The 23,129-nt window shown below is 41.0% G+C and overlaps 1 protein-coding gene across 1 annotated transcript; it reads right to left on the bottom strand.

The window, feature by feature from the left end:
• Positions 1 to 226: 226 nt before the first annotated feature.
• On the bottom strand, positions 227 to 22,818 carry LOC111862359 (homeobox protein ceh-30). Its single transcript, XM_023847673.1, has 3 exons — positions 22,185 to 22,818; positions 1,485 to 1,588; positions 227 to 586 (listed from the first exon to the last, which is right to left on the bottom strand). Exons 1-3 carry the CDS (start codon positions 22,816 to 22,818, stop codon positions 227 to 229), a joined length of 1,098 nt encoding a protein of 365 aa, XP_023703441.1.
• Positions 22,819 to 23,129: the final 311 nt, after the last annotated feature.

Here is a 23,129-nt window from a genome sequence, read left to right as displayed (position 1 = left end):
TAATAATATCAGTTGTTCATCAAACCTACCAAACGGATTGTCTTTACAGAGATGTGGCACTAAAGTTAGGGGGAAGGAACTGTCACAGAGAGCTGCAATATCGACTTTGGCACAATATCTTTTCTCACATGACAACATAAACTAAGATAATCTTCCGCTGACACCTACAAAATAACTACTTTCTCCTCAGTAGGCCTATAGTCTGAAATATTTTTATGTCATTGTCTCATATATTGGCAGAATTTCCTGACGAAGATGATACTGCTATCTGTGGAGCTGAACTAGTACTACTTGTAGGCGACGTTGCTGCAGACGAAACGCCAGATCCCTCTAGCGGTGACGATGGGTAGACACATCCTAACGGAGGAGTTGCATAATATGGAGCGAAGACAGCTGAGTACTGCTGCGCCGAAGGGAAGTAGTGCGGAGGAAATAAGCCTTGTCTCTGTGCGATTTTAAGGCGAGATGTTAACTGCTTCTTCCATTTTGTTCGTCTGTTTTGAAACCATGTCTTAATCTGTACTTCTGTTAGATTGAGAGCTTTTGACAGTTCCATTCTCTTGCTTACGCTGAGATATTTGTCAACCTAGAAAGATAGGACATATTAATACAATTTTCTTACCTCATGAAAATTCTAAAATACGGATCATTGTTACATAAATCAAAACAGGAGATAAAGTCTAAAACTCAAGGTCATTTGGTCTGCTTTTACTTGATACATTTTTGCTCATGGCGAAGTTACAAATTGTTTGATTCCAATCAATATTTTAACTTTACTTTTGATTAGCTCTATTAACATTAAATATGTATCAAATAAAAGTTGACACAAATAAACAAATTATGTAAGATCTGAGGTCCAAACAGCATAGGCTATGAAAAACACTGGCACGCGTATGGTTGCAAGGTCGTGTAGGAACTTACTGCCTTCATCTTCACGGTGGATTCCCATCGAGTAGCACATACATAGAATCCACAAAAACTTTACACTTTCTATTCATTTGTTCTCGTATGGAGGAAACATAATTACGGAAATGTGGATTAAATTAAGCTAGGATAAGTATTATTTCAATTTTCTTGATGAATTTTAATACTCATTGATGTTGAACAGATTTAAAACCAATTAACCCATGACTCGAGACAGTTCAGTCGGTGTAGCGACAGGATGGACGGGCGGGATTTGAGTCCCGGCAGTGGCAAGAGGTTCTTCTGTACTCCACAGCGTCTACACCAGCTCTGGGACCCACTCATTCTCCTAGCGAGTGAGTGCGGGGGACTTTCCCCGAGGAGTAAAGCGGCTGATACGTGAAGCTAACCACTCACCTCCAACTAGTGTCGAGGTCAAGAATACGTGGATATATGCATCCACTTCCCCTTATGTCTTCATGGCATAGTGCTTAATTAGTTAAGCACAGGGACAACTACACCTTTAACTTACCGAAAATATATTAAAGTTTCGAAGTTCGTCACTAGGTGTAGACACTTACCTTGAACTCAGCCTCCAGCCGCTCCAGCTGCTTGGCGCTGTAGGCTTGTCTTGGCTTTCTGTCAATGCCTGGCTTCCTTGTCCTCCTTCCCACAGGCTTGGGAGCTGAAACGGGAGCATCAGATTACTCGGTAAGGTAACTGTCTGTTTCTGCAAAGAGACTGAGTCTTGCTGTACGTGCGTGCGTGCGTGTCAGTAAGTCACACGTTGGGAATTCACCGGCAACACACATCATTTGCTTTGTGCTGTTGGCGGCCCTTGTTTCCTCCTGTACTCCTTTTCCATCCTTGCATGTTATCGATTGATGCATCGAGGTCGACGATGTTCAACGTCAGCTCCCACGAATAACACGCAAAAAAAATATATAGTAAATCGTAAACCGTCTCCTTTATATAATATATTATATTTCAGATATAATATATCTGATATAATATCTGATCTGATATATCAGATATAATATATACAAGCCGGAAGGTCGCGAGTTTCATTACCGATGAGGTAATTGGATTTTTCAATTTACCTAATCCTTCCAGCTGCATTGTGTCCCTGGGGTGGACTCAGCCTCTAACAGAAATGAGTACCAAGAATCTTCCTGGAGGTAAAGGTGCGGCCTGTGCGTAAGTCTAACAACCTCACCGCGATCTGTGAGCCGACTGCCTAGAAAATGTGCGTACCTCGACGTCTCACAACCCTATGGGCCTCCACGGCCTGTTTCAGGGATAGCTTTATCTTTTACTAAAAATGTTATTAACAAACAGAATAAAGACGACACGGTGAAAGAGAAGACTGTTTGGTCATTTGTGAACTAGTATATAATTTATGCTCCTTCAACGTGTTAAAGCTGTGCAGTTCGTTGCTATGGCAACCCGATATTTCGTAGTTCACAGCTTACATCTCACCGTTAAATTGAAATTTATATATGGAAGGAGACATATATGTATATGTGTATATTCTCATTAAATGCAACCATTTTTATCTGCAGTGTTCACAAGCCTACGAGGAGCCTATTATGTTTTCTTCAGTCCCTCCCTTCTCTGTGTGAACGTATGGAACATTTGGAGAACCCCAGAATCATTGAAAAGTTTCATTGCAGTACTTCGAACAAATCCAGTTCTAAGTTAAATCTGAGGTTCTTAAACCGGTATTTATGAAGAGTTATATCTTCTGAATTATAACTCCGTGTAGTCCGTTGAAAATATACCGACGCTTCGGAAGCATATATCGCTTCCATCTTCATGGTTGAATAATGAAAAATATTGGTTTTTCCTTTGGGTTATTCTTCGACCTTGATGATTTACTCCGAAACGTCGGTTCATTCTCAACGGATTGCCAATTATGGTTAAAATTTGACTCGTTTCTGCCAAAATTTCCAGCATAACTAGCTAAATCTTTGTTTCAAGGCGTAGTAAGTGTGAGGGTAAAGTCCCTGTGCGTAATTTTATAAGCACCACGCCATAAAGACGTATGAGAAGTGGAGGTATAGCTCCACCATTCTTGATCTCGACACTAGATGGGGGATGAATGGATAATTTCACGCCCCGGCCACTTTAGTCCTGGGGAAAGAGCCCCCGGTGCCATTGGCTAGGGAGCTGCGTGGGCCCCGGATCTGGTACAGTCTGTGGAGAAAATTCCCTTGCTATTCGAACCCCGTCCGTAGCCCGTCACTATACCGACTGAGCTATCCAGGCATTTCACACACTCACTCACTCATGGAGCTGAGTTTTTCTTGAAAATCCGCCAATTCTGCAGCTATTCAAAGAGCTTCCCAGCATTTTATGGAACCTGAAAGTTTATTACCGTGTTCACATCAGCCCTCTATTGGTCACAATCCTGAGCCAGATCAATTCAATCATACCAACCCATCCTATCTCTCTAAAATCCATTTTAATATTGTCCACCCACCTACGCCTTGGTCTTTCCAGTGGTCTCTTTCCATCTGGCTTTCCCACCAATATCCTACATGCATTCTTCTTCTTCCTTATTCGTGCTAAATGCACATCTCATCCTCCTTGACATGATCATTCTAATTATACTTGGAGAAGAGCTCCTCATTATGCAGCTTTCTGTCCAGGCCTTTTCAATGTTTATGTGTAAAAAAAAATGTAAAGCTATCGCTGTAACAGCCCGTGAAGTCTCATAGGGTTGTGAGCCGTTGAGGCTCCCACATTATCCATACAATCGGCTCAAAGATGGCGGTAAGGTTGTCAGCCCTACGCGCCAGCCGCGCCTTACTTCCCAGGAAAATTTTTTAATTAATTCCTGGTACTCATTTTTGTTAGAGGCTGAGTAAACCCCAGGGCCATAGTGCGGCTGGAAGGATTAGGTCAATTGAAAAAAATCCAATGACCTCATCGGGACTTGAACCCGCGACCTTCCAGCCTGTAGCATAGCCCCTCAATCAAGTACGCTACCGCGTGCCCCGCAGTGTTTATCTGTATCGAAGGTAATGTATAATTCTGAAACACTTTCTGAAAATAACTCAGTATGTACTAAATGCTTTAAGTGTGGACCCAGTGGGTGTGACGTGATGTGAACCAAGATAATAAATTAAAAGTCGGAGAGAAATACACACGGCAGGCCCGATTCGGGACAAAAAAAGACGCAATTTCCTGTTGTCCTCCATTCTCTTGTCATAAGAAGTTTACTTGTAAAATTAACACCTTCACCGCCCCCCCCCCTTTCCACTAATTTCATTAAAAAGAAATAAAATTTTATTCCATAAACTCAAACCCAACAATATTTTTTTCTTGTTATTTCTTTTGCCCAAGTTAAAACCTTCACAAAAGAGAACAGATAGTTCTCTAAACATTATATAAACTTTTATTTTACACTTTAGAGCTGTGAACGTGGGTTCAGTGTGTTTTATTAGTTGTCACTTTGTCACGATGTCACTTCGCATGACTATAAAAATGTGTTTATAAAGACGGCAAACACAGTTTACTAACTCCACACTTGAAACAAGCAGGGGAACATAAAGACGTGAAGAAAACGTAGTCATCTTCACTGTTTAGACTCCATTTTGTAGAAGTGCTAATCGACTGGACTTGAACACATGTAACTTTTACGACAAACATTGTTCTCTTTACTAACTTGGTACTGCACGTTTCAAAATAATTATCCACAACTTTACGTCCTTACACGGACTCAAACACATCACTTTACATACATTTATATCATCTCTAACACAATTACACCATGACACTTCATATTTTATACATACAGCTTTATGTAATTTAAAAATAAATTTAAGACACTTAATATTCCTTACAACACGAATGTCTTAAAGAGTTGCACTGTGAAAGATGTTTGCTTCTTGGGAAATACATGACAAAAGTCTTTCTAAATTCATTGGATTTGAAGTTCTCAAAATGGCGACTGTTACCGTGTAGTCCGATATAATTTCACTGCATGTTTCGGAGGAATATATCGCCTCCATCCTCATGGTCGAAATATAAGCCAAGCAACTAGAAAGACACTTTGCTGTAAATCAGTTTCGACCTAACTTTATCATAGTGCTGAATTTTTAATAACGCCTGGACTTAATTACGAACCACGCCATGAAGAAGTGTGCGTGAGTGGAGGTGTAGCTCTACATATTCTTAATCTCGGAATTATATAGAGGTGAGTAGGACAGCTTCACGCTCCTACCGCTCTACCTCCACTACTGAATCTATAGAAGGTTGGATTGGCGCCAGAGGTGATCTGGGTTATAAGGAGGAGAGAAAAATCTGTTGCCCTACTGGGAATTGAACTCCGATTCCTCGGTCGTTTAATCCGTTAATTAGTCGGTATACCAACTGAGATATCACGGCTGGACATGACTATAAAAATACTGTAGCGTGCAGAACTGTTGCTAAGTAACGACTCTGTAAAGAACTCCAATTTCTAGACAACAGATTCATAATAAGTACCAATGGACTAACTGGGGAGCGGTGTTTTCTACGAGGTTCGTGCGACAGCTGCATGTCGTAACAGTAGAAATATTGTAGGCGGTGTTTTCTACGCGGTCCCTCCCGAGGTGTTATATGTAGGAAAAGTCAGTTGTGACATAGTCGCCAGCACGTAAGGACGTCAACACGGAAGCTGAGATAGCTACGAATTTGGAAGCCGTTATCGGGCAACAACCGATGAAGACACAGCAGATTAATAAGACTCGGTGCGTGTTGTAGTGAACTGTTAAGTGTGTGAATTAGCGATAGCGCTATAGTTACTTGTAGTTACGTTCTGTGAGTGTTCAATAAATCCAATTATCAAACCAAACACCGTCTATAGTCACTCATACACGTGATAATATTATCTTGTTCGATGTAAGGCCGTGTAGACTGATAGAAGTTCATGGACAACATCTTCAGAGTCGAACATTGAGGCACCCAAGCAGCCAGTAACGTCTCTGTTCAGGGTCATAATAGTTAGCCTTCCTCTTTCTCCTATTCATTCCTTATCAAAACTTTATTATCCTTTTTCGTTTCCTCTAAGCCCCTTTTACTTCCTGTATCTGATTTGGACAAGCCACTGGCCTTTTTTGCCGCCTTTTCCATGCAGGCTATTTGCTTAATCCTAAACATGATGACACTATGTTCTCCGAACTATCAGCGAACTTCTACCGGACTACACGGCGTCATATCCCAGAATGAAGTACTGTCATGTGATTGTAACTAGAGACGACTGAATTTATTGAACACTCACAGAACGTAAATACAAATAACTACGACAGTCTCACTGAGTTACACACTCCAAAGATCACTGTAACTATAGAACATATAAAATCTGCTCAGTTTTCACTAGCCGTTGTTTGGTAACGGTTACCAGCAGGGGACGTTCCACTTCCTCTGGGATCCCGAACTGTCACCGGCATCAACTACCAGGTTCTCAGTTATCACAACTGTAAATCTCAACTACCATTACAAGTATCTTCTATCTCTATGTAATCATATTACAGATTCTATGATACCTTCGGAATAAGTTACCTTCCTCTTGGACTTCAAAGTTTCTATGTTCTATGATTCATGTTAACTTCGGACCTAATTTTATTTATGCTAATATTTATGTTGTCCCGGATATGCTGATTATTTATATTCTTAACCTCAATACATATTACAGTCTATGGCCGCCGAGAACAAGGATCATCAACAATACACGCCTATCAATCTTTCAATTGTTGCATTCGTTCGAAAACCTTCATCTCTCTGACACAGCCCTGCCAGAAATAAAGCAGTGATTGTTGCACCGGTGTCGCATTGTTTTCGCATCCTTCGACGCTTAACAATGGATCACAAATCTTTGGCCCTTGTTGCTGCAGCGTATCAACAAAATAATCACGAAAAGTACCACAACACGTTGCAACCCCCCACCCCCAACAGAACAAAAATAAACCAAACTAAAATCGATACACGAAACGTAATTAGGTATCGGCTCCGTCTCAGAATTAGGTAGGTTTTCAGTTTCAGAAATGGGTAGGAGCTAACTGACTTCAAGGAGCTGAGCCCTCCTAGCAGAGCCGCCAATTTTGCAGCCACTCAAGAATTTCCCAGCATTTTATGGAACCCGAAGATTCATTACCGTGTTCACAAGAGCTCTCTACTGGTCCCTATCCCAAGCGAGATCAATCCAGTCCATACCACCCCATCCTATCTCTTTAAGAACCATTTTAATATTATCCATCTACCTACGTCTGGGTCTTCCTAGTGGTTTCTTTCCTTCTGGCTTTCCCACCAGTATCCTATATGCATTAATCTTTTCCCCAATTCGTGTTACACGCCCTGCCCACCTCATCCTCCTTGACTTTATCATTAATGTGTAGGATCTCAGGTTCAGAACCAGGAAGACGGTAAATTTCAGTACTCGGCCCAAGCTCAGTTTCAGAACTAGACATAGGGTCCAATGACGGGAGATTCATTTTCGAGGAGCCTGGATAGCTCAGTCGGTATAGCGGCTGGCTACGGGCTGGACGACCGAGTGGTCCGAGTTCAAGAATTTTCTCTTCTCCAAATTTTCCAGACCGGCTCTGGAGTCCACACAACCTCCTATCCAATTGGTACCGGGGGTTTTCTCCTAAGGGGTAAAGCGGCCATGGAGTGAAGCTGACCACTGACCTCAAACTAGTGCCGAGGTCAAGAAAATGTAGATCTATAAATTCACTCCCCCATACGCCTTTATGCCGTAATGCCTAATTAGTTAAGCACAGGGACAGCTTTACATTTATAATTTTTCTGGGTGCGGTTCAATGAGTATCGGCAGAAGTTCACAAACATGTTACATGTATACGGTGTCTCCATCTTCAGGGTCGGAGATTAAGCCCCGCAATCAAGTAAGCATGCTGTGTAGCTCTGTTTGATGATTGGCTTATTCGTCGATCCTGAAGATTTTTCCGAAACGTCGGTGAATTTCTATGAGTCTACACAACATCCCCGATGTTACGGCCCGGGTTGGATCCGAAATCAGGTCACATTGCATTTATTCCGCAAAGAATGGTCACTGAGGCAGGTTTTCTCCGAGTACGTCAGTTTCCCCTCACAATTCTCAATCTACTAACCGCTCCATATTCATTAATCATTTAATCATCCGACTCGATATTTACAGCGTCGTTAAATAGGCAACTTAAAAATAAAAATAAATGTGTACAAAGGAAGTCCCTTGTAGCTGTAACGCTACTGATTTTCTTTCGGGAAGTTTTCTATTCGAATCTCGACCTGCGGTCCAACTATACTGAAGATTATCGATGTTTTCTTCGGTAAATTCGCGCAATTGGAGGCATAGTATCTCTTATCTTCATGATAATCATGCTTTGTAATGTGAGATGCTCACTGCACTGCTAATCAGAGTCAAGGGTGGAAACAGGTGTCACGGCTATAGAACTGGGTAGCCTACCTCTTAAACCCTGAAAATGGAAGCATTATTTCCAACCGAAACTTCAGTGAACTATCAGACTATACAGCGTCACCTAACCAATGTAGCTTATCTAGTCGTATTTTCGTTACCTTTCGTTATTTAACGGCTCTGTCGTTATCAACATCAAACAGCGTCGATCTGGGCTTGTGCTGTGGAGGTGCACAGTTCGACTCTCGGTCGGGACACCAAGTAATATATGAATTCTTTCATGATTTTCCTCATTATCTCCAGAATACCCCCCCTCGGATATTACCTAGACTTTGTCACGATTGCTTACTTCCAAATCCTTTCCAATTCATCAGTAGTATCCTACAATTCAATGTTTCATTGACGGCTAAGCAAGACAGACATACATTCCTATAATGATTTTATAAGAACCAATAATTTCACGTAGGTTATTCAGTTTGTCAGTTTATCTTTTGCTTAGAAAACTTATTTTATGACGCGTATGCCAGTCACTCGCCAGTCACATGCTTGAAGCAGCATCGGTTCTACCGAGGTCCAGGCACAGCTAATTTGCGATAATGAATTGCGTATTTTGTGTTTAACATCTCAATATGTGTTAAGCAATTTGCATTCGTCAAGCGGAATAGACCGTATGCTTTTCCAGGTTCAGTGTTCACATATCTTGTTTGTGCCTGCTGTTTACTCATTGTAATTGGCATTTAATGGCAAAGATCTAATGAGATGTTTGTTATTAATCATCCATATGAAATAAAAAACATATCTACATAAGGCCAAACTTAGGCACTTATCCGTTCTGCTTGTCAGTTTGAAAGCATCAAGAATTCAACACAATTTTATTCATGGATTTTATTACATTCTGTGTCATTTTTAGATCATATAAACCAATTAAATTTTCAAAGGACATATTCTTATAAATCATTATACATAAAAGTAAAGCTATCTTTGCACCAGGTTGCGGAGGTACTTAGCATTGTGAGACGTCGAGGTTCTCACGTTTTCTACACAATCGGCTCATATGTGGCGGTAAAGTTGTCAGCCTTAAGCTCTGGCCACATCTTTACCCCAGGAAGATTCCCCTGTACTTATTTCTGTTAGAGGCTGAATCGACCCCAGGGCTATAGTGTCTCTAGAAGTATTAGGTCAATTTAAAATTCCAGTGAGCTAACCGGGAATCGAACCTGCGACCTTCCGGCTTGTAGCATATAATGCCTCAACCAACTACGCTACTACTACGGGCTGGACGGGCGATGTGATGGAGTTCGAGTCCTGTTAGGATCAAGGTTTTTCTTCACTCCACGTCATTCGGACCTATTTTAGGATCCGCATAGTTTCCTATTCAGTAGGCCCGGTGGGGGGAACTTCTCCCCGGGTATAAAGCGGCTGGTGAAGAACACGTAGTTATATATCCACGCCCCAATACATCTTCATAGAGTAGTGCTTAGTTACACAAACACAGGGACAACTGTACCTATACACGAAGAACCTACCACGGTGGGTAGTATCTGATGTGGGCCTTCCCCAGGGTCACGTGGCAGGCAGATACGTCTCGATAGCCATGACAGCCTACCTGTCTAGGGGAAGGAAACCCTGGCTGGTAACCTGCTCCAGTAAGAAAGGATTTATTCGCAATTCTCAAAAATTGAATTGTCGAACTGATGGCTCTATGTCTACGGATAGGAAGGGCTAGCAAGCTCAACCCTTGCAGATGATGATGATGATGATATTTATCATTGTTATTACGTAAATATCGAGCGATATCAAGCTGCATGAAAGTAAGTTATATATTAAATCACGAACAAGCGAGAATTCCCTTGTTTCAATTTTTCTTGTTTATTTTTTGTGAACTAATAATGTTTTGATGTATGTGAAGTATTTTGTAGTATATAAACTCAAAATCAAGGTTATGTTACGACTGACGGTCAGTCGGCCAGTCTGTCTTAGTGTCAAGCATATATTTGGAACTTTTTATGTCTGATAGTTGCGGTTTCTTTTTATGTGGAGCGTCCTTTCTGACGAGAGGACTGTCCTCTCTTTTACAATATACAATGTACAATATATTTACATTTTACATATTATGACACGAATGTATATATACAATATATAAAACTTTTGTCAGTCCAGGCTTGAATTGCTTTATAAAGGAGAGGGAGTTACGATGAGCTATTATTGTGTGTTATTCGTGGGAGATGGTATTAAATTTTTTCCTCGACATATCATTCGATAAGATGTAGGGCTGGAAAAAGAATACGTAAGAAATCAAGGAAATAATTATGTTATGAAAACGTACATAATAAATAATTAGATTTCCCGATGAATTTTCGACAGTTTTCGGTTTCGAGAACAGTGTTGCTGGCCTTCGCCAGCACAGTTATTCTTGGTATTGGATCCGCGAGATTCATGACTGTATTTTTCTCTCTCTCTCCACTCTGCTTAATTTATGAGACTCGTTTCCTAAGGGATGTTACACCAGTAATAATTATAAATTCAGTCCGTACCTCATAGGAAACAAACTCTGCCTCTTACAAAGACTAACCAAGTAATAAGGTTTTAAATTAATGAAGAAGAAATAAACACGATTCATGAAGGCCTATAGAGATTTCTGTATGCATTTCGAGAGAAATTTGCTTGTAACTCGCTCAATAATTATCAGTACAAAAATATTTGGAACAGAAGTTGCAGTGAAGAATGAAGCACATTGTACGGCTGATACACTAACTAATTAACTAACTAACTAACTCCATGGAACTAAGTCCTTCTTGAGAAGCCGCCAGTCGCTCAGCTACTCATGAAGTTCCCGACGTTGAGTGGAACCCGCAGGTTCGTTACCGTTCACAAAATTCACCCACTGTTCCGTATCATGAGCCAGAATAATCCAGTCCATATCACCTTATCCTATTGATCTAAGATCCATTTTAATATTATACACCCACCTAGGTTTTGGTCTTCCTAATGGTATCTTTCCTTCTGATATTTCTACCAATATCCCATATGTATTCCTCTTATCTCTCATTCGTGCTACGTTCCCTGCTCATCTCATCCTCCTTGAAATGATTCTAATTATACATGGAGAAGAGTACAATTTATGAAGCTCCTCGTTATGTATTTTTCTCCAACCTCCTGTCACACTTCATCTCTCTCCAATCCAAATATTCTCCTGCTCTCAAACACCCTCAGTCTATGTTCCTCCCTTAATGTCAGAGACCAAGTTTCACACACATTCTCCACAATCCTTACGTTTTCTGAAGCATTTAAAGAACATGAAAAGAAAGTATTAGAATTCTAATTCTATGCCAGTGCTTCCAGTTGTTAATTGGGACTATTTTTGCGGGCTTTGTACATAAAGTTGAATATTGAAACCAAGTGAGTTTTATGACGCCCCCACAGATATAGCCCTACATTTCATTCTAAGTGTAGGATTAATAAATGGTTAATCCAAGGAGGCAGCACAATAGATTTTTTAAGGTCGCAGTGCGAGGGCCGGTTTTTAAGGCTCACCCCTCATACATACATACATACATACATACATACACACATACATAAATTTGAGCTATTTTTCGCTCACAACTTTTCTGAATACGTTTATATTCCCGTCATTAGCTGTAAGGAGGATTCAAATCCATATCCCTCTGAATTTCTAACAGAGCTAAGCTCAGTTAACAGAAGCAGACGGCCATTTTCTATACTATCAGTTCGATTTATCGTCAGACTTCTTTAGATATTTAAGTTTACAAACAGCAAACAAACTTGGAATCAGCAACAGAAGCAGAATATCAGTGAACGTAGTGCGAAATTCTATATACGTCAAATGCCAAGCGTAATGACAGATTCTTTTATTGCTAGTGGGGTGGGACTAAGTCCCTTGTACTTCTGTCACTTCATGCCTATTGTACCAGTCCAAGATGATAGGTGAGGGTGATTGTGGAGCAATTGGTGGAATGAAGATTGGCAGGGGAAACCGATGTACTCGGAGAAAACCTGCCCCAGCGCCACTTTGTCCAACACAAATCCCACTTGACCAGACTCGGGATGTAATAACAGCTTACACACATCTCTAGTTCAAATGTGAATGCAATGATATTCACCACTCACAGACATCCACTACTCATATTTGCACGTAACTCGCTTTAGCACGCAGACTGACTGTTTGTTCGTTTATTAGGAACGCCACTTCAACATCTTTTAAGTTTCTCCAAGTACTAACCTTCCTGGAAACAAGGAGGCAGAACGAAAGTTTTCATTGCATATCACGTGGTTTGGATTGTTAGTGGTGTGTGGTGTAAATCAGTTTTACAAACATTGTGAAGAAGGGACATATAATAGAGTGTAAACCGAACCTCCTGTTTTTGGCTCGAAATGATTAATGGGAAATTGCTGTCCCTTGTTTGAGCTTGTGTTCGTCAAAATACCTTTTGGCCGGAAGGATCACCTGACTTCACAACATGCCAAATGGTATAACCACTTTCAATTGCAAATTCGTAAGGGCTACACGCAAAATTCTGTGGGTCAGAACAATGAAGAGGAAGACCAGGAGAAGAGGGAGGGAGAGGAAGGAGAAGAATAAGAATAGGAGGAAGAACAGAAGTCGTAAGAAAGAGGAGATAAGAACATGAAGGGAAAAAAATTAAAAGAAAGGAAAATGAACAGTAAAGGACATGGAAGAATAAAGGCTAAAAGAGGAAGGGAGCAGATAGAGAGGAAGCAATAACGAAAAGGAAGAGAGAGAATATTTATGTGTTGGGTCTGAAAGGTATATTCGAGGGGGAAACAAATAATTGAAATCAGAAATGGATATAGGAATAACCATAGGTTACGAATTACTGCGGAGGAAAAGTAATTACATGAGCAAAACTTGTTTTAGACAAGGAAACAGACATGGCCCAATGACTGGGGTGAGCTTTTCCTGAGAGGCCTAATGGAATGGGTACCTTCATCTAAGGATGGAAGCGAATTCAGCTCCCGAAACGTCGTAATCTATTACTTACTTACTTACTTACTCATGGTGCTGAGCCCTTCTGGAGGAGCTGCCCATTCTGCAGCTACTAAACAATTTCCCAGCATTTTATGGAACCCGAAGGTTCATTACCGTGTTCACAAGAGTCCTCCACTGGTCCCTATTCTGAACCCGATCAATCCAATCCATGCCATCCCATTCTATCTCTCTAAGAGCCATTTTAATATTGTCCACTCACCTACACCTTGGTCTTCCCAGTGGTCTCTTTCCTTCTGGCTTTCCCACCAATATCCTACAGGCATTCCTTCTCTCCCCCATTCATGCTACATGCCCTGTCCACCTCATCCTCCTTGACTTGATCATTCTAATTATACGTCGTAATCTATAGGTAGATCAAATCGGCTGAGACACCGAATTAACAGTTATTAAATTAGTGCAGTAGTTTACCTATGAAAACGAAACTTTGTAACACTGGTCAAACTGTCGCTCTGACTCCAGGGGGATTCATTTTGAAGAAGTTTTCAGTGTTTTAGGAAGGCGTAACTGTTTCAACGTCGATAAATACAGAATCAGATTCATAAACCTTCATAAAAAACAGTTCCTTTCTAATAAATTTGGGTAATTTCCCTGGGCATTTCTATTGAACTGAAGCACCTGCCAGTTCAGAACTGAAGCGTTTTCATAGTTCTGAAACGTAGCATCTTCCTGGTTCTGAACTGGAACGTCTTCATAGTACAGAACTGGAGCCTCATCCTAATTTTTAACTCCAGCTTTCTCCTAGTTCAGAATTTGAGCATTTTCCTGGTTCTCAACTGGAGCGTTTACGTAGTTCAGAATTGAAGCGTCTTCCTAGCCCCCAACTGAAGCGTCTACTTAGTTCTGAAAATGTATTTCCATTCTGACATTTTGCAATACGTGGAAATAACACTCTTAATTAACCTTTGAACGCATCATATTTTTAATCCTACCTAGAAAATTGTGAAAGGAAGATCACCATTGGTGCATATCACCGCAAGAAAACACACTGAACGCGTGTGCACTTTCATTGCACAGAGTGGACAGACGCATTGTGAGACTGATGCATTGAGCAAATGTTTAATTTATCTCTCATAAATGTTCCTCTTGTTTCAAAAATAAATATTTATCAATCAGTAACAGTAAATAAAGCAAATAAATATGCTTCGAAATAAATATTGCTCTGTCTGAAGCAAAAGACAAACAGGTAGACAACATACATTAACAGGACTGAAGAATAAATCCAGAAAAAAACAGGTTTGTAATTAACATGAAGGGTTGAGCGTTCGGTAAGGATGTTTTCGCCATGATGTCTTGTAAACACGTTGGAAATAACACCAATACTAAGGGCTGGAAAACACACAGCGACATCGGTCGTGCCGAAAAATTTCCTACGATTTTTTGCCGTACGACCTCCCTTTCACACTAGAGCGACCAAATACATTTCTTTGCTCTCCGACTGCCGTACGGTAGATGTCGCATGTCGTCACGTATGAGAGCTAAGACTACACTTTATATTCTACTACTAGATGCGACATGAACCGTACGGACGTCGTACGGCCGATGTCGCTGTGTGTGTTCTAGCCCTAAGACACGTATTGTGTCACATACTGCAGAACATCACCAAATCACATCACGAAGTTAGGCCCTTAAAGAGGCCCGATTCATTTCCAAGTCACTTCATGTGGGAATATGTGAACAAAATAGCAATTATGCAGGTTTGTCTCCAAGTAATACTGTTTCCCCTTCCAATTCTCACATTATCAATGCTTCATTCCCATTTTTTGCCGTCATGAGATGGTATAATGGGCCACTTGAGGGTTAAATACCAAGGGACTTCGTCTCAACCTTCTGCAAGAATAAATAATGATTTGGTTTCCTCTGACACTAAGCGAATCTCACAGAAAACGAAAAACTAAAGGGGATAAACAACCATAAAAGTACAGACAGACATACATGTAGCAAGATATTCTCCTAAACCTCCGTCTATTTAGGAACTGAGGATCTCACAGCAGTGCTTATGAAGAGTACTCTCTTCTGGGGTATAAGGTCTTAGAAAATGTAAAGTTATCCCTGTAACAGGCCATGGAGGCCCATAGGGTTGTGAGACGTCGAGGCTCCCACACTTTCTAGACAATCGGCTTACAGATGGCGGTGAGGTTATCAGCTCTACGCGCCGGCCGCCCTTTACCACCAAGAATATACCTGGTACTCATTTCTGTTAGAGGCTGAGTCGACCCCAGGGCCATAGTGCGGCTGGAAGGATTAGGTCGGGAGTCGAACCCGTGATATGTAGGATATGACGTCGTACACGGCGTTATGTCCCAGAAGATAGTACTCTCATATTAAAAGCGAATCCCCGTGCCATCTTCTTCGTGTTCGATACGTTGTTCTTATTACCAGCTTGGAATTCGCCTGAAGGAACCGAGGAAAACTACTAATAACTCTCAGTAAGGGTAGTCAGTGTCCTGCCAGTCACGGTTGTCATGGTAATCACTGTTAGCAACACAGTTGTCATGGTCACCATGGCACTCGTTAATGTGCGTTTGTCTGTGTTTGTGTACTGGTAGAGGCCTTGCGACGAGCTGATCACCCGCCTAAGGAGTCCCACCGAATGTCTAAGATCTAGTAAACCGAAGTGAAACGGAGTTTCATGGAGGTAGGCCAAGGCCCAAATTAGGGCTGCAGCGCCAAAAGGTAAAAAATAATACAGCAATAGCACTAACTACTGAGATCCATTTAAGAGCTTCCATTAAATTTAAATGTAGAAAATACAAAATATTTCTGTCTGACAGGCTAAATCAGCGGCAGGATTTAGAGCATTCCGAAATTCTCCTTCCTCATCTGCAACACATGGAAACTACAGCTGTACAACGCAGCATTAATAAGGAATCCATTATTTTAATTTCGGTGTAAAAATTATAGAGAGAGATCCAGACATCTTTATTGGAACTTGAACCAAAGCAATACTGGTAGCCGATTTCTACGCTAAGAACATAATATGGCGCGCTAGGCGGTCATTCTAAATCATTATTGCAAAAACAATTGTATAATTTCCGCTCCGTCTCAACTTACCCGTTTTCCAGGCAGAAATTTCTCAGGGGCGGAAATCCTAGACATTGCCACCCTCAGTAACGTACTTTCAATTCACTCGGTACGCACCCTGGGTAGCGCCTCCACATCCGGTCACAGCCCCGTCTTACTAACTCTAAGTGGTACATTAGAAGCGAGGCCGCGCCATAGCTCAAACGGCTAGTCCCTGGCTTCCCACAGCGGCGGTCCGGGTTCCATCCCGGGTCTTGTCAAGTGGAATTTGTGGTGGACAAATTGGTGCTGGGGCAGGTTTTCTCCGAGTACTTCGGTTTCCCCTGCCAATCTTCATTCCACAATTGATCCACAATCACCCTCACCTATCATTTGGGGCTGGTACAATAGGCCAGAAGTGGCCGCAGTGCAAGGGACTTAGTCCCACCTCACTAACAATAAAAAAAAATACGTTGGAAGGGAACAAACTTAAATTACTTAATAAACAAGGGGCACGCGGTAGCGTAGTTGGTTGAGGCACTTTGCTACGAGCCGGAAGGTCACGGGTTAAAATCCCGATGAGGTCATTGCATTTTTTCTTTTGATCTAATCTTTCCAGCCGCACTATGGCCCTGGGGTCGACTCAGCCTCTAACAGAAATGAGTACGAGGAATATTCTTGGGGGTAAAGGGCGGCTGGCGCGTAAGGCTGGCAACCTTAACGCCATCTATGAGCCGATTGTCTAGAAAATGTGGAATCCTCAACATCTCACAAGCCTATGGGCCTCCATGGCCTGTTACAGGGATAGCTTTACTCACTTTACTTATTAAACAATCTCAATGCTCAGTACTTAGAGGGGAACTGCTCAAAGAGCGAGACTGACGCGGCGGGTAAGCACCTTACAGACGCCCTCAACAGAGCCACTCTATGCACATTGCAGTCCCCACTCGTGTGCTCATGCAAAAAAGGAACAGGCTCCGGACGCAATGCCAAAGAACCCATGGCACCACTCTTCGCCCTCTCATTAATTATTTAAAAGAGCAAATAGATTCGGCAATCAAAGAACAATTATCGAACACTTGGTGGAAACATTTATAAGGGCTGGATACCCATAACATGAGAGACACGTGGAAGACAAATTAAAGTTTAACAAACTCCAATTATAATATCCCACCCCTTACCTTTAAAAGGGAAAATTGTAAAAGCAATTTAGGAAAAATTAAACGTCCTTGTGGATAATTTAACAAAAAATTGTCAGTATAAATTCGGACGCTGGTCGTAGTTTCACAGTTAGCACTCCGTTAAACAGCCACTGACAGACCGGATGAGGGCTCCAAATAATTCTGAAGTTACTTGGATTGTCCGCCACCTCAAAGCACGCAAAGCAGCAGTGCCTGACGGGATAGAGAACATAATACTTCAATATCTGTCATGGCTAGTTTTCAAAGTTATTTTGAAACTGTTTAATACGAGTATGTCATCTGCGCTAAATAGTTTTCCTGCACAATGGAAAGAGGTAAACATTATTATGCTTTAAAGACCATACGTCCCGACTGAATTACAGACCAATAAGCCTTCTAAATGCCGGTCACGGTAGCCGCGCGGTCCAATGCATGAACTGTCTTCGCTCGCTCGGAAGCCGGGATCGTGGGTTCGGATCTGTTTCCTGTGAGGTACGAACTGAATTCTTATATATTATTCTTATACACTGCCGGTCACGGTAACCGAGCGGTCTAAGGCATGCACTGTCTTCGCTAGCTCGGAAGCCGGGATCGTGGGTTCGGATCTGTTTCCTGTGAGGTACGAACTGAATTTTTATATATTATTCTTATACATTGCCGGTCACGGTAGCCGAGCGGTCTAAGGCATGTACTATCTTCGCTCGCTTGGAAACCTGGATCGTGGGTTCGAATCCCACTCAGGGCATGGATGTTTAGTTTGTGTGTGTGCGTTTTTCTGTGTTTGTGTACAGGTAGAGACCTTGCGACGAGCTGATCACCCGCCCAAGGAGTCCTACCGTATGTGTAAGATCTAGAAAAACCGAAGTAAACGGAGAGTTTCATGGAGGGAGGCCTAAGCCCACTGGGGCTGTAGTGCCAAGGAAAAAAATAAAGTCTTCTAAATTCTTTAGTTAAAGTTTTTGAGAAAATCATTTTGAAAAGACTGAACTTCCAACTTAGGAAGCTGAAAGATATCATAAACTATTAATAAGGTTTTGAAGAAAGACACTCGACAGCACATGCAAAGTAGAGAGCATTGCGCACGGTTTTAACAACAATAAAGTTACAGTAGCTTTATATTCATACATTGAGCGGGCATTAGACAAGACTTGGACCACACGGCCAATTGCTAAACTTATTACGGCAAATTTTCGGCCTCACTTAATACAAATAATGCACAACTATCTCTAGATTCGATTACTTTCTTTAATGCGGTGAAACTCTACATCAGCCCTACGCCCCGTTCAGGGCGGGGTGCCTCAGGGTAGCTTAGTCGGACCAACACTCTTCAATGTTTATATTAATGATATTCCGTCAGTTGAAAATGACTCTATAATAGACATTTCGGTCTATGCTGAGGAAACGAATATTAGTGTTCGGTCAGGCAGTGTAGATATCGCAGTCAGGAAGCTATACCCTCCCATAGGCCTTTCAGAACAGTGGTTCCGGAAATGGAGAATACAGATTAATACAAGTAATTGCAAAAATTACACTGTTTTCTAAACGACTGCGACATTATCGCCTCAGTACGCATCAAGTAAAGATTTGTAACGAAAACATAGCTTTGAGTAAGGAAACAAAGTATATTGGGGTTACACTTGACTCAAAATTAACCTACCGTACCAACATATCCTGCATTTTTCGCAAAGCTAATTACAGACTGAGGTAACTGTTCCTTATCCTAAAGAAATCCTCTAGCGTTAGTAATTTATAAATCACTTCTCCGTTCCATATTAACATATGCCTCCCCTGCATGGAGCTATCCTGCCAAAACCCATATAAATACTATACAGTCATTTCAAAACAAAGTAGCCTCAGGATAATAATAAACTACCGACGGTAACCTTAAATGAAGAGACGGGAATGCCACTGTATGCATATGTAACATGCGGCACTGTGTTCTTTGCTGATACAAACAAAGTTAATTCCATCCATTTATCATAAAATTGTGTTAGACACAGCATTTTTAAACACAATGCTCAAAATTGTTTAAGCGCCCTAGCAGGAACGGACATTGAAACGCAGAGTAGGAACGTGCATTTAAATAAACTCCGGCCAGCTCAAGCTTACACCATTTCAAAAGCCCGGCGTTTAAAGGTTAACAGGACATTGTGTCAAAAACAAGTGTGAAATAACCAGATTCAAGAATTAGGACACTACGAGCCTACGGATGACGAACATCTGCGTCCCGTGTCCCTGCATGAAGATATCCCTCTCGGTAAGGCAAACTTAAGTAACACATAAGCAGAGAATTAGCCGAAATTGGTCATTACATTGTCTCATTGCATGCATCATTCTGCCCCCCCCTCCTCCCCCCGTAACAAAGCTTGAAAGAACAGAAGATCTCTTAGCAGGTAACCAGAATTCTGACAGCCTCGCAGAAGGTCTAGTCCGTCGGAGACCACATCGACCAATTACCTACGCTGGACAATATGGCGGAACGGGAGAAGAGGAGATGAACTATGAACTGTAACATAACAATCCTCTGTTACTGAATGCGCAACAATCCGACCCCCCACCACAACAATAGTTATTCACATTCACCTGTACTCAAATAATTGCAAATATAAATACATGTCTGTATGCATGTACAGTGTTTGCGTACAGGCATGGCTCCTCTTCGCAGATGTTATAAACAACTGTCTGGTGCTCATTCAAAGTATGCTCACAAAATGAAATGCTTGTAAAAACAGATATTTATTTTTTTTTTTTCAAATAAAACAGCAGTCAGATGGGGACTGCCGGCTAGAAGTCAGTTTGCATCCGGAAGTTCCTGCAACCGGCCAACTCGATCAAAGTTTTCCGTAGTTTTCCTCGATACTAGAGCAAAATCTGAGTTCCACGTTGCACAACATGCTTCAATGTAGCCTTCCACATGGTAATATCAAAATTTGTTCCTAATATAGGCCTCCCATTGTTAGATCAGATTTCACTACAATGCAGTACTTCCAACATGCTATAAAAAAGAAGAATGCTTCTAGGATGTAGCACAGTGTAAATACGTTCCTCCGAAACGTCGGTTTACACAATATTTACATGGCGCATCATGCCAGAAACGACATTCTTCATAGACACCGCCGTGAAACCCGCGAATCTGACATGACATAAAAAATAATTCCTATAATATGCGTTGCCTGTACGGGAAGGATTAACAAACACTGGACGCCTTCAAAACCGGACACATAATTACTCCCCCCCCCAAAAAAGTAGTGTTTCTCACTACCTCACCTCTTTCTTTCTCCTTTCCCCCCAACCGGTTAATGCTGTTTAGGGAAAAAGCCGCTGTTTATTGTGAGAACCGTACGGAACACACAGATACACTCTGTGGGTAGAATGCAGTATATAAGAATTCAGTCCGTACCTCACAGGAAACACATTACGTCACCACTACAAAGCCCAACCGGTTAATGCTGCTTAGGGAAACAGCCGCTGTTTACTGTGAGAACCATACGGAACACACAGATACAACCGGTTAATGCTGTTTAGGGAAACAGCCGCTGTTTACTGTGAGAACCATATGGAACACACAGATAAACTCCGTGGGTAGAACGCGTTTTCAACCATTTACACAACAAATATCATGGCTGAATTTACGCGAACTGTAAGCAAACAATAGAATTCATTATTCAAGTGTGTTCGGAATATCATTGTTGAGTGTTTGATATTCGGGAAGATACGGATATCGTAACAATTCTGGACCTTCATTCACCTATGTTTAATGATCTCGTTCGTGAGTTCAATGTATTGAACATGAAAGCTGGAAATCAATTTTCTCTACAATTTTTCTTCACAAACTTTTATGCCCCAATAATTATTTATATAGTTATCCTCGAGATGCTTGAAGAAAATCATGTAAATCCGAATAAAAAACGGTTGCTTCATCTGTCAGATATGACTGCAAATGTAACTTCAGTGTGTAGAAAATGTTTCCAAAATTCCTCAAATATAAAATTTAATTACATTTTTTTCCCTTTGAGTTTTCATGGGTACATGCGAACAGTTAGAGGAAGTGATTTTAATAGGAGCTTCAAAGGTACGCGGAAGCGTTCAAAAACAATAACAGTAGACATAAAAAATAAAACATTTTTGCTGATGTAGCTCTGATTAAGAAGTTTTTAGTATAAGACTCACTTTTATATTTGTAATAACAAACCCGACTTCCCAATTTGTGAAATGAAACTAAATGATCGTCAAAATTTTTGTGACAATGAAGTGTTATTCATCACAAAATTGTTATATCGGATATTATCCATCGATTTAAATTATACTACGTTTCTGAAGCTGGGCTTACTTCCATCATCAGGTGGAAAATTAGAAAGGATCATGCTCAGTTGGGGCCTGTTAGAAGGAACCAGCCTTTATCACTTGATATCAGAGAAAATTCTGAGGACCATGTCGAGCCCAGCTCCTTCTAACAGGTACTTTTCCTTTAACACTGAAGAAGGAAGCTAATTAAACATCCGAAAAGTTGCACAATTTAAATATAAAGAAGACTATGGACAACATAGGATGTAACAATTTTATAGAAATAAAATTTAGTTCTGTTGGCTTATTTTACCAAATATTTTATTTCAATTCTCCGTTGGCAGAAAACTAGTCCTCTCTATTAAAATGCCAATACAAAGAATTGCATTACCTTGAAGGCCAAACAGTTGACTGGGAGCCTTGTTTGCGGCCGACGCCGTGAACCACCCGCCGTATAACAGAGACGCTGCCGACGCCGAAGCCAAAGACGCTGGGTAGGATAAAGATGAATAGGGTACTGCATGTTCATTGTTACATGCAACAGAATTTGGCGAAATCATTTCCAGCATCAACCCTGCAGAACTTGAGGCTGAAGTGTTGTACGAGTTTTGGTGTGCAAAGAACGCCCCGGGACATAACGCCACGGCAGTTGCGGCGCTTAGAGACGGCGGTCGGATTACCGCAGATACCGGCGTCGGGCGCACAAACGTACCGGCGTCATCTAGTCCATGTTTATTCTCATATTCACTAACAGAGACATTGTCACGTTCTGTACCCAAAATGCTAGCTATAGAAAACTTCTTGGTATTCGTTGACGAAGATACGTTCTGTTGTCCAAGTTCTAAACTTCTAGATGTTATTGTTGAAGTTGGTGATTCATGTCTGTGGTGATCTGAAGTAAGTCGAATATCATCATCTTCTGTTTCATTGCTAAAAGAATCATCTTCATCATCATCATCATCTGTATATGATGATACATACACGTCGATATCTTCATCCGTTGAACTCTTGCGCGCTGTCGCCATGATAAACGTATAATATTATCCTGAAAGTTCCAATTAAGTTTCTGATTTGAAATACGTAATAATAATTGTAATATAAAATATAATACGTCACATACCACTGGAACTGATTCAAAAGAAAATTGTTCGTAATGATGCAACAGATTGAAACATTTCAATACTATTTTTTTTTAAATTCTGTCACACTTATTATCGAGAATATAAAACAAACGGTCGTACATTATCATTATAAATATTAAATATATATATCTTCGTTTCATATTATTAATTATATGAACTGCAATAATTTAAAATCATAACTCTTATCCATTATT

This window comes from Cryptotermes secundus, unplaced genomic scaffold, assembly GCF_002891405.2.
Source record: "Cryptotermes secundus unplaced genomic scaffold, Csec_1.0 scaffold550, whole genome shotgun sequence".
Taxonomy (NCBI): Eukaryota; Metazoa; Arthropoda; class Insecta; order Blattodea; family Kalotermitidae; genus Cryptotermes; species Cryptotermes secundus.
This window is presented reverse-complemented; position numbering and strand designations above follow the sequence as displayed.

What these genes read in the sequence shown, in the direction of transcription:
- LOC111862359 (XM_023847673.1), bottom strand. Translation starts at nt 22,818, where the DNA reads ATGGCGACAGCGCGCAAGAGTTCAACGGATGAAGATATCGACGTGTAT. An exon ending in TCAACTGTTTGGCCTTCAAG is followed by an intron (nt 1,589 to 22,184) that starts GTAATGCAATTC and finishes CTCCCGTTTCAG; the next exon opens with CTCCCAAGCCTGTGGGAAGG. An exon ending in GGCTGGAGGCTGAGTTCAAG is followed by an intron (nt 587 to 1,484) that starts GTAAGTGTCTAC and finishes CTATCTTTCTAG; the next exon opens with GTTGACAAATATCTCAGCGT.